At 38.6% G+C, this 12146-nt stretch overlaps 1 protein-coding gene across 3 annotated transcripts in view; it reads left to right on the top strand.

The window, feature by feature from the left end:
* Positions 1-12146, top strand: part of GLT1D1 (glycosyltransferase 1 domain containing 1) — a 65352-nt gene that overhangs the window by 16085 nt on the left and 37121 nt on the right. For all 3 annotated transcript variants that reach the window (XM_054082650.1, XM_054082652.1, XM_054082651.1), the window contains exons 5-6: positions 3414-3450; positions 4643-4699. In XM_054082650.1, coding sequence (XP_053938625.1) covers positions 3414-3450; positions 4643-4699 — 94 coding nt within the window. The remainder of the gene's footprint in view (positions 1-3413; positions 3451-4642; positions 4700-12146) is intronic.

Below are 12146 nucleotides of genomic sequence, written 5' to 3'. Positions count from 1 at the left end.
TGATCATTAATACACCCTTGGCTGAAAAATCATTTAGAGGTGGAGCTTGCACAACAGAACAAATTAATATTTAATACTTTGTTTCAACGTGAATTTGTTTTTTTTTTCCCAATCTGTTTGCATTAAAAAGACACATGAGCAGTCAAAGGAGCTAGTGTTTATATTGCAAACATAATTTGTTTTTAATAGTTACAACAATGGACTTCATAGTTACAACAATGAATGTGGAAGGGTGCAGCTTCTGTCATAGAGTTTATGCAAGAAAAGGACAAAAGTAACAGAGTATAAGAAGGAGAAACAAACCTGAACTTTGAAATCACCACCTCAAATGATTTTAAGTACTTAACTTTAATTGATTTTGCCTAAGCACCTTTGCTCCAGAGCTATGAGACTTAGTGTTTTGGAGACGGTCTGTGACAGACAGGGAATTGGAGGCAAGTCTGTCAAGTCCTAAACTGAAACACCACCAGCTAATCTATGTCTTAAATTCTGAAGTTTTGAGTTCTTTTTCCAACTGTATCTTCATAAAAAGGGTGAGAGCAAATGTCACACTTTTACTTTCAAACAGTGAAGAATATAAATACGTCTTTCCATACCTAGGTCACAGAATATTAACGCTTTTTACACATTAACTCACACTAATGTGAACTGCATTATTTCTAGAATGTGTGTTTTATTAATTGAAGAGTCAATTAAGATTTTAAATTGTGAACATGTTAGCGGTTGCACTGTGCTCAAGGGCTGTGTCCTCCAACAAATCCTTTTCCCTTACGTTGGATAAATTATCTTTAATTATGAAGTACATAATACAGCATTTGTAATAATCAGTATTCCAAGTGAGGTTGAGATGCAGTAAAAGATCTTATGCTTATGAACAGTGTTTTATTTTGGTAGTATAAAACTGGTACATAAGAATTTCCTAAGCCAGTTTTATTAGCTATGAGTTTCATTTCTGCATTCTTCTCAAGAACATTTGAAGTAAAGAACGTAATAGAGAACCGATCTATAAAGTGTGGATACATCTGTATGCCCTGTTACACAGCATTCCTGCTATTTTTTCCTTGTTGATCCAAATCCTGGCAAGATTATATTTACTCATCATAAGCTATTAGAGTTCCAGCAGAGCATTAAACCAGATGGTTAACTTAAGCTTATTTTTGAAACTTGGTGGTTTTAGGGAACTCAAAGCCTATCTTTACCCACCAGAGGTTGAGGCAGAACTATGCAATGTTCCAGATATGTGGGTAGGACTGGCTTCAGCTGCCCTCTGCTCCATCGGCTTTTTTCTACTTTCTGTTTTGCTGCATCTGTCCCCTAGCATTGTATTTCAGCTATCCAACTTGTCCTGGAAATATAAATACTGAAATTGGCCACCAGTTTGCAATACTGTCTCCATTATTTGCGAGACTTTTTTTAGGATTGGAAAATCCAATATAACTTAAAATGCTGCTTAGTCATAGCTAAGAGAAGGACCAAGAAGTGCTATGTAATAAAATAACCTATTAAACCATTTTTTCTTATTTTTAAACGCTTCGAGCAGAGAAGTTCATATAACTTTTGAAAGATAAAGTCCATAGAATATCCTTAGTATTCCACTGTAACATAAACAGTGATATTTCCCCTGTTCTTTGTTTGTGGGGATTTGCTGCTTGTTCCCGTATTTTTAGTTTCTTAGTTAATTCACTCCGATTCTCAGAAGCCGCCTCCTTCCCATCTGTGAACCTCTTGTTGATCACTATATTCACTTTTTTTATCACCTCTTTTCTGTCCATTGCATTTTCCAGTTCATTTTTAGTAACTAAAATAGCCTGTTAGTGACTGGGCAGTGGCCGGGAGGGGCAGTCACGTAGGAGTGACAGGAGAATGTCAAAATGTTTGCAAGTTAAGAAAAAAATAATTTGCTTCCTTTGCTTCTGATGTCCTGAGGTTCGGGAGATGGTTGCTTAACAGTTTGTTTCTGCGTTAATTCTTGCTCTTGTAAGAGCAAGAACTTGTAAGTTCTCTTCCTGCCTTCAGGTCATTATCCCATAGGTGTGATTTCACTGTCTGCTAAGGATGGGGTGAGGGTGGGAGAGGAGAAGGGTAGACTGATGTGCAGCTTGATGTGATGCACTGGTGAACGTGATGCTCTGCCTTTCTTAACTCTGTGTGGTTCCAACCATCCACATGGAGAAGCAATTCTGCATAGCAGTATTTACCTTGGAGAGCTGGGCAGGGTGTCGCCCTGTTCCAAAGGGGAATGATTAGAGGTGCAATCTAGTAGTCCTTTTTCCGTCTGCACTTTAGAAAGAGCCATGGCAGGCAAATAGTGACTCAGAGACCTGCAGCCTGCTTGGACTGCACCTCTCTACGTAATGAAATCGGCACGGGAAAAAAGGCAAGACTTAGTCTCAAGATACCAAAGACTGGTGCTCTAAAAATGGTTGGTTGGTTTTGGATGCTGTGGTGCCAAATTAAGCAGTAGCGTTAGCGGAACTGCTTGAAAGAATATCTTTTCAAACTGAAACATTCAAGGTTATATTGGGCAAATCTTTTGGAGATTAAACCAGTTGAGTAATCCGTTCTTTAGCCTGCTCCTTTACAGGCATGGCAACCAGTGCTTTTAGAATGACTAGAAACTCTCCAAACACAAAGCTTTTTACAGATACAGACTCAAAAAACTTGCTGGGCTGTGGACAAATTCATGGTTGGAGTTCTCAAAACGTATTGATTCTTTAATCAGCAAAATTAAATAGCAGGCATCGTAGCACTTCAGGAGTAACTTTGAAAGTGTAGTAATTACCTCTTTTAGCCCATCTATTTTAAAATATATCTTATGCAATTTTTGTTTGGAAATATTCTGCAATAACTACTACTGGCCAGTTTTCCTGTATGGGCAAGTCCACATACATGGAGAGTAATTTTTTAAAAGGTTAGAGGCCAGTGGTATTTGTTTCATGCCTGATGTGTTTAAAAATTCTATTATGGATAAATGTCGACTGTGGGTTTTGAAATCAGCTGTAATTCTTTCTTTCAAGACTAATGTTTTCTAGAAACTAGGGCTATTCCATAGCTGAAAATCTTTTTGTTCCAGGAAAAAATTTAATTTTCTACACAATAAGCAGGTTAATGGTTATGAGAAAGGATACAGAGATAAACTGAAAAATATGTTTGTACTAACATGGTAATTGTGTTTATAGCAAAAGTGATTAATTGCTACTGTAAATGTTCATAGTAAGTATAATTTACCTTGCTAGCTGTTGGATTTTACTGTTACTTCAATGTATCTTTTTAACAGTCTGTTTTGATTTTTAATAGCCAAAAGGAAATCAGACTGATGTGCATTTTTTTATACCAGTTAGGATTTTTATAAGATTGAACTGATCTTTTGTGGAGACCTATGAAAGTTACTTTTCTTCTCCTTCTCTTTAAAGCCAGATGCTAGGAAGAAAATATATGTCCAAACACAAGGTGAGAGATTGAAATGTTGACTAAGGCATTCCGTTTGTTCGAATTGTGTGTTTAGTACCTGTATTTTGTATATCTACCATCTTTGCCTTAGAAATATTTTGCTGTAGCGGGTATGGAGTTTGAAGTCCTATTTCCACTGAAGCTGAGGTTTTAGCCATTGACGTTAATTGAGGCAGTATTTCAGTCTCTTAGCCTAAATTCTCGACTCATTCATTGCTTTTAAAGAAACTTTTCCCAGATGCTTTACAGTAGGAATCTGAAAGAGAAAATAGCACCTAAGGTAGCACTGAGCTTTCTCCAAAGTAAGGGGTTATTTTAACAGAAGTTTTGATGCTGGATGATTATTCTCTGAAACTCCACATTCCTTTAAATGCTTTAAGTTGAGTTCCCAGCATAATGACACCCCACAAGTATCTAATCCGAAGGATATTAGTGAAGTGAGTAGTCTATGGAACACCCAACGCAGCATTTTAGATGTAATTACTTAAGTTACAGCTCTTGATTTGATTTACCTAACAATAACTCTCTACCGATTCCAAAGCTCATTCTGTTTTGTATATTTAAATTTCACAGGAAATAAAATTATTTTCAAAATTGTTATGTTGAATTAACTCACCGTGAGATCTGTTTAGCCCATATTTAGTCTATATTTAAGCCCCTTGTGAGGTAATAGTTACCTAAGAGATTAAATACATTAATAAAATAGTTTCATTAGTAAAATAATTTTTAACACAAGGCAAACCAAATAACTTAATATTCAATTTAGATTAGTATTTAATGTTGGTATAAATTTAATTTACTTCTTTGCATTACATTATGGACTTGGGTCTCAGCTGACCGTATTTGCTTTGGAATAATATACTCCCTCAGGTAATATTATCTCACATGTAGATCTTAAAAGGCCAAATTTAGCACAATATAAGTGAGCTTATTTGCCTGGGTTACTAAAGAAGTTCATACACTGTGTGATTATGAAAAATTTTCGGTTGAATTTCAGCCTGATGATTATAGAAGGATTGTGCAGGCAACGTGGTGTTGTTGGGAAGAGAAAGGCTTGAGATGGGAACAGCTGTGCGTGGAATTCAGTGTGCTTGACAGAAATACTGTTTTCTTAGGGCAGGACTTCTAGAACTGTAGTTCAGCCATCCTAGGACCAATAGAACATCTTGTCTTTTGTTTTGTTTCAACACAGGAATTAAGACTACACCCAGTGAAACATTTGACTGGTATACATTTCTACAAGACGCAGGTAAAATGCGCTTTTTCCTGTATTCACTATGTTTAATCTTAGTGGATGTCAGTGATGAAATAAATTCAGAATGTGAATGTTAACTGATTATGTAATAAAATATCTTGGTGATGTTAAAATGAAAACCTCTTACTATTAGATTCAGACAGAATATCGATCAGGTTAGTAAACTACCCAGACTGCCTCCAGATTTCTGGTCTGCCCAGGGCTGAAATGCGCCAGAAGATAAAATGGTCATGACATAAGAATCAGTGGCCATTACCAGGTAAGTTGGACCAATACCTGGGCGTGCTGTGCTTTACAGGTGTGTGAATGAAGCTGTGGACGTCTTTTGTAGAAGAGCAGATGAGGTGAAGAAGTGGTGAGGAAGGGAAATCTTGCGCGTTTATTACAGAATCACAGAATCACAGACTCACTAGGTTGGAGAAGACCTCTTGGATCGTAGATTCCAACCATTCCTATCTGCCACTAAACCATGCCCCTGAACATATCGTCCACCCGTCCTTTAAATACCTCCAGGGATGGAGATTCCACCACTTCCCTGGGCAGCCTCTGCCAGGGCCCCGTGACCCTTTCTGTGGAAGATTTTTTTCTGATGTCCAGCCTGAACCTCCCCTGGCACAGCTTGAGGCCATTCCCCCTTGTCCTGTTCCCTGACACTTGGGAGAAGAGCCCAGCACCCTCCTCTCCACAATCTCCTTTCAGGCAGTTGTAGAGAGCAATGTCGTCTCCCCTCAGCCTCCTGTTCTCCAGGCTAAACAACACCAGCTTCGTTGCTCTTCTCTGGACAACGCTCCAGAGCCTCAACATCCTTCTTGTGGTGAGGGGCCCAGAACTGAACACAGGATTTGAGGTGTGGTCTCACCAGTGCCGAGTCCAGGGGTAGAATAACCTCCCTGGACCTGCTGGTCACGCTGTTTTAGATAGAAGCCAAAGTGCCATTGGCCTTCTTGGCCCCCTGGGCACACTGCTGGCTCATGTTCAGTCAACCAACACCCCCAGGTCCTTCTCCTCCAGGCAGCTTTGTAGCCACTCTTCCCCTAGTCTGTAACTGCACAGCGTTGTGCCACTTTATTTACTCTTTATCTAGAACCTGTCTCTGTTTTCACCAAAGTAATGGCATGTAAGGCAGATGACCTAAAAGAAAGTCATCTGATCTTGGCAATACCTTAATTATTACAGCTGCCTTTCCCCAAAAGAAGAATTTGTAGGCATTTTACTGGGGTAGAAATATTTCAGTATTATATTTGGCCATCTGATCTGTGATAGTACAGCCATTCCTTCTGTTACAAGTGAATCCTCACTATTCAATTGTTTTATCACATGAGTAAATGTCTACCATTATTCAAAACCTGTGTCCCATTTTAAACTGAGCATTGTGAGGTTATTTTGTTCCCAGTAAATCACGGCACACAAGCACAGTGCTACTAAGAATAATTTTCTGAAGTGAAGTGATTTTTCACTTGCTTGCACAGCCTTAGTGTTGATTGGATCTCATGTCCAACCATTTTATGATTAAAAGAGCAGTCAACAGATTAAGGACGGGGAAGCTCCCCCTAAGGAGCATTTCATCTCATATATTATAGACAGATTTTGCCTAATGTGTACTAATGCAAAAGTGGAAAATAATTCATAATGTACACAAAAAGCAAAGTAAAATGTGACTCTAACATCTGTGCCTGTTAAATAGTGACTTGAAAACTGGCATCAGATTATTCAGTATTGTTTTTTATGACTGTTTCATCTCATTTATCTTATCAGTCTCGACTTTATTTCCATCTCTGGTGGCGTTCCGCTATTTCTACTTCTTTTTATATTGCACATGGAGGCAGGTCTTTTGGCTGTACCTTTGCACTCACCGCAGACTAATTAGGAGTTCCCGCTGAATTGCCTTTCTGGGGATTTGCAATTTCAAAGTGTTTTGAATTCTACTAAACTTGGAGCAATCAGTAGAAAAATATTAAAAATAGAAGGCAGTTTTGCTTGGAAGAATACAGTTCTGATATTGCAGGCTTGCACAATGAAGTGCACTTGGAAAGATCGCTAGCTTTTATGCAGATAAACTGGCCAATCTCGTTCATCTCATGGCATTTATGATTTTTTATTTAAAAAAAAAACTTTCTTCATGAAGTTCTGTTCCGTATCTAAAGGCATTTAATGACTTCTGTGGAAAACATTTCTCCAGATAACTCTTGCCGGTATTTTTAGCCTTTAGCAGCATCCTTGAACATTTGTCAAATTCAGGATTCCCAGGACTGAGTGTAAAGAAACAGCACTTACCCTGCAATGCAAATTATAATACGTTTGAGGCATCGGCTTTAAACATCCTTGGTGGTCAGGCCATGCATTGCCAAGTTATTCTTTAAAACGAAATAGATTCTTCAGATGAATTTCTTTTAACAGAACAGACTTCTTAGGAATATTCTTTTTACTTGTTTTTTTCAATCCTAGAAGAGCCTTTACATTTGGCTTATGTTAAATATTATACAAGTATATAGTCTCTTTAAAAATCAGTGTAATGGCTTAAAAAATAATTTAATGGTAGATTTACATGAGTGGCAGAATGCATCAAATAAATTTTACTGTGGGAGACTTCCCCGTGCCCCCAAGTCCCAAATGTGAATGATCCTAGACCAAAACCTAAGGAATCCCAGCTTTCTGTACACTTCCTTTGATAGTTTGTGTTGCAAACATAAATAGCAATTGCCCAATACAAACTAAAGCAGTACTGGGAAAGGTTTTTTGTTGTTGTTATTATGGGTGCAATACAAGCTCTGTACAAAACTCATGGAATTAGTATTTTTTTCGTAGTCTCAGCAGCTGACTCGAGAGTTTCAGAGGTGATATTTGTGTAGTGTTAATATGCTGGCTCCCAGCTAGAGTGTTTTCAGTGGGTGGCTGTTAAAACATTTATTGGCTAAATCTACCAAGTAAGAGCTTTTAAATTTAATTTGCATTCTGGTTAACAGTCAGCTTCACAGGGTTTGTCTTATGTGGATGAGAGAATGTAAACAACAGTAGCCAACCCAAAAAGCTGAACCAAAGGCAGATTTCAACGCAGACTTCAAGAAGACAATGTTTTCAGTATAATTAGTAACTTGAGCTATTTGGGTAAGTACTACAGCCTGTGTCAGTCTGGAAGTCAGACCAGATGATCAAAATATTTTCCTCTGACCTTACGATACAGGAATCTATATACAGCATAATCAGTTTTGTTAGCAATTTTAGGTGCCTGTCTGTGGACTTGAGAGAGGCAATAAAAGTGCAGGCTTTTGCTGAAAACTGACGGTCAGAAAATGAAAATACAGTCGGAGTAAATGGGAAAACTGAGGCTGATGTTCTCTAAAGACTTAGCTTAAGGATGGAGTATAACTTCTTAAGATCACAGATAGACTCAATGTCATCATACCATAATGAAAAGCTGCTTTAAAATTTTGTTGGAGTGTGGCTGAAGCTAGTAAGATGTAAACCCTAATAAACACTTAGATGTCATGTGATTAGAAGACGAAGATAACTAACAAAGTCTATACTAATGAATGGAGAAGCTCTGCCCTACAGATAAGACTAAAAGCTGGTTTCCTGGGGGGTGACATAGAATCATAAGATCAGATGTTTATTGCACTATCAAAGGAAATATGCAATATGCTTTTGTAGTTTGATTTTTCTACTCTCAGATCATTTCTGCCTCATAGCACATTTATTTTCAGAGCTTGAAAACTTTACATAACCTAGCATGACAGTGACAGGGTTTTACAGAGGTATTATGTTTTCCTAAATCTATACTGGAAAAAAGACCCTCATAAGAAAAATAAATAGAACCAGCCGTAGAAATAATGATGTGACAGCAGCAGTAAACTGTGTTCCCCTACAGATCTGACAGCATAGAGCTTTTTTTTTTGTGTGATCTGTTAGAAATGGGGGAAAGAAGGAGTGCTGGAGAATTTCGCAGTCTATTTTTTCTAGATTAGTAGCTTGCCCTGGGTAGTTAACAGGTTCATTTAACTTCTGTTGTCTTCACAAATCTATCAGCAACTCTAGCAATTATTCACTCTTGAATATGAATAGCAGTATAAATGCTTTGGACGTAGTTATTGCCTAGTGCCTCTTAATGTCTCAAAAAAAATTACTTTGGAAAATAAAAGCTCAACTCCTTAAAACATTAGTAGATGTTTGAGATCTGCAGGTGGTTATAAGTGTGTTGTTCAAATAGAACCATAGAATCATAGAATAGTTTGGGTTGGAAGGGACCTTAAAGATCATCCTGTTCCACCCCCTGCTGTGGGCAGGGACACCTCCCACTGGCTCAGGCTGCCCAAGGCCCATCCAACCTGGCCTGGAACACCTCCAGGGATGGGGCAGCCACAGCTTCCCTGGGCAACCTGGGCCAGGGCCTCACCACTCTCATGGGGAAGAAATTCCTCCTTATGTCCAGTCTAAATCTGCCCCTCTCCAGTTTATACCCATTGCCCCTCGTCCTGTCACCACAAGCCTTTGTACACAGCCCCTCTCCAGCTTTCCCGTAGCCCCTTCAGGTACTGGAAGGTCGCTGTAAGTTCTCCTCGGAGCCTTCTCTTCTCCAGGCTGAACAACCTCAGCTCTCTCACCCTGTCCTCATATGGGAGGTGCTCCAGCCCTCTGATCATCTTTGTAGCCCTCTAATTGTCAAAGTTCTTTGTCACCAGTGACTTCAATTAAAGAAACTTCAGTGTCAGTATAAAGTAAGATGGGATGTTGAAGCTACGCTGCAGCAGGATGCTGCTGTGTCAAACAACCCGGAAAACTCAACTGGTTGGAGCAGCTTGTCTTTAGTAGTTGACTTGTGAAAGAGAGACAATCAAACTTCTAGTGCCAAGGGACTAAAAGAGCTAATGTGTGTTCTTTCTACTGCATTTAGGGAGATGAACGTTAAAGAATAACTATAAATGGAAGGATTTTGAGTATCACAAATGCATGCCAGAGTTGCACAATTTTATCTATGTTTCAAACTCAATAAAATAAGTAATTATCTTAGAGACTGCAATTTCAGCAATAAACCTGTGGATTCCCTTTTCTAGGAGATCAGTTAATATCTTCCAGTGCGTAGGAGAAGAGTAGGTGAACAGTTTTCAAGAGGAATAGAAGGCCTGCTGTGATTCAAGGTGAAGAGAAAGTAAAATGAGAAAGGTTATTGAACCTCATCATCTTGTTGTGGGCTTAGATTTTGTTTCTAAAAAAACCATAAATGCGTGACTCGGCCCAAATAATATAGACCTGGTATTATTCTCTAAGGGTCCGCAGAACACAATCAGGGGTTGGAAATTAATTTTAAATATACTTAACCTGTAATAGAAATTGTATTTTAAGCTGTAAACTAATGAACACATTTTAAGACCTTTGGCTTTGTGAGGTTGTTGGTTCAGGTCCAAAATAATAACTTTGAATGAAAAGTCACGTCGTTTCTTTTTATATTTTTCACTTCTGCAGAGATTTCGAAAACAGTCTACAAAAGCGTAGTAAAGACTTTTAAATCAGAAAAAGGTATTTGTTTTCTTTATTTGAGCAAGTAGTGAGAAAATTGTTCACTTAAGATGTTCTCAGACTGCTTCTTTACCACCCAGCAAGATAATATGTGATATTGCTCATTCGCTTAGAGGCCTGCAGCTTTTCAGTAAGATTAAAGATTTGCAGTAATACATTTATTTTTACTGTGCTGCTATGGTTGGCACATTTTTTTCCTGATAGTACTTAGAAGGATGGAGTTATATGAATCTGCTCTTTCAAAATCTGTTTAGATAACACTGATTTTTTCCTTTCTTAGAAAAACAATCTCCTTAGTAATCCTTCAGAAATCGTTTTGACTCTTGTGTTGGGTGTCTGTGTTCATGTTTTGTTCTTCTGCCATCTAAGTACAAGAGAAGCTACAGGCCAAAGTGTAAACTATCATAGTGTGTCATAATAGTAAAACACTTGATGTGACAAACAGTTATGCAGTTTCAGATAAGGAACAAACTAGGAGCTAATGAAGTCTTAAAGTGCTTGTTTCCTCTGTTGCATTATGAAAATGTTTTCCACTTTTAATATCCTCCATTCTCTTACTGTGTTTTGCAACTGAAGCCCTCAAAACAGTTCACCCAAAGTGAAACCTAGTGCTTCGCGGGAAGCAATTATACCTGCTTGCAGATGAATGGGCAAGCCCAGATGGATTAGTCTGGCTTTGACAGACTTTCTCTAGGCCATGCCGTGACTCAGAATCACAGCCAGCAGGAGAACATGAATCTTGACTATTAATGACATTCTATCTATTAGCCCGTGTATTTTGTGCCAGGGTCCAATACTATCACAAATACATTGGCGCAGCAGTCAGATACCCTTTTGATCATGCCGTTCCATTCTGAAATCTTAATGCTACATTGCTGTTTTTCAGTTTTAAGCAGCATAATATCATCTTTGCTCCATCAGGAAAGAGTTGCCTGACTCTGGCAGTTCCATGTCAGCCTTAATCTTCCGCTGTGCCTGCCTCATTCCAGCCTACCTGCCGTCCATCCCCGTGGTCCTGTGTGGCATTATCAGCACAGCAGACCGTCAAGCTGATGAGAGCACTGAGTTTTCATAATCCTATCAGTCACTGTTCTTGTTTTGACCTCTCGCAGCTTGCTAAAGAGGTGACCCGCGAGGCAGGCTCCAGACTCGTGTGGCCAATGTACAACTGTTTTTTATAGATAAAGTCAATGTAACAAATAAGACCGAGGACACAGACTGACAAAACTGACAACACATGTTTAAACGAGCATCTTTTACTGACATTAAACAGGTTTTTTTTGACACCGGAGGAGATGTTGATTACAGTGGCAAGACTTGACTTGTGTTTAGTGTGTAGTGATTCTGAAGAATGACTGGAAAACATGATTATGAACAAATCTTTCCATTTTATATTTTCCTTGTGGACCAAACAGAAGGATGCATGGGCTAAGAGGTAATAAAGTATGTGTGCTTTTGGTTTTGTTGCACTAACAGAAATAGGAAGAAACAGTCACAAGCATTTTTTTTGTTACTTGGGTGTTTGCATGGCAGTCAGAGGAGACAGTGACACAGTGAATGTAACAAAAGAGCAAATCAGTTGATTGTGACACATCAATGTATTTCCATTTCAGAACTGAATCACATGAGGCATGAGTATCTTATTAGAGTTTAAGTAGCCTACCTGGGAAAAGCAGGATGATAGCGAATTTTGCATACTGAAAATCTTGTTTAAGCTCAAGGAAAAAGAAAAAAATGTCTTGTTTCAAATACCAGTTTTGACCCAGCTGAGGGCTGTAGATGGTTAGGAAGCTATTGCAGTTATTCTCTTAATATGTTGCCTTTTTCAGCATTCTTGTGAGGACAAAGCATACCAAAATGATTGCTTTTTGTACAAAAGGCTGCCTTTTTTTTTTCTCCCACAGCAGGGGTGCTAGCAAGGCTGGAGAAA

Source organism: Cuculus canorus, chromosome 17 (genome assembly GCF_017976375.1).
Source record: "Cuculus canorus isolate bCucCan1 chromosome 17, bCucCan1.pri, whole genome shotgun sequence".
Taxonomy (NCBI): Eukaryota; Metazoa; Chordata; class Aves; order Cuculiformes; family Cuculidae; genus Cuculus; species Cuculus canorus.
Note: the sequence above shows the minus strand (reverse complement) of the source record. Positions and strands in the feature narration are given on the sequence as shown.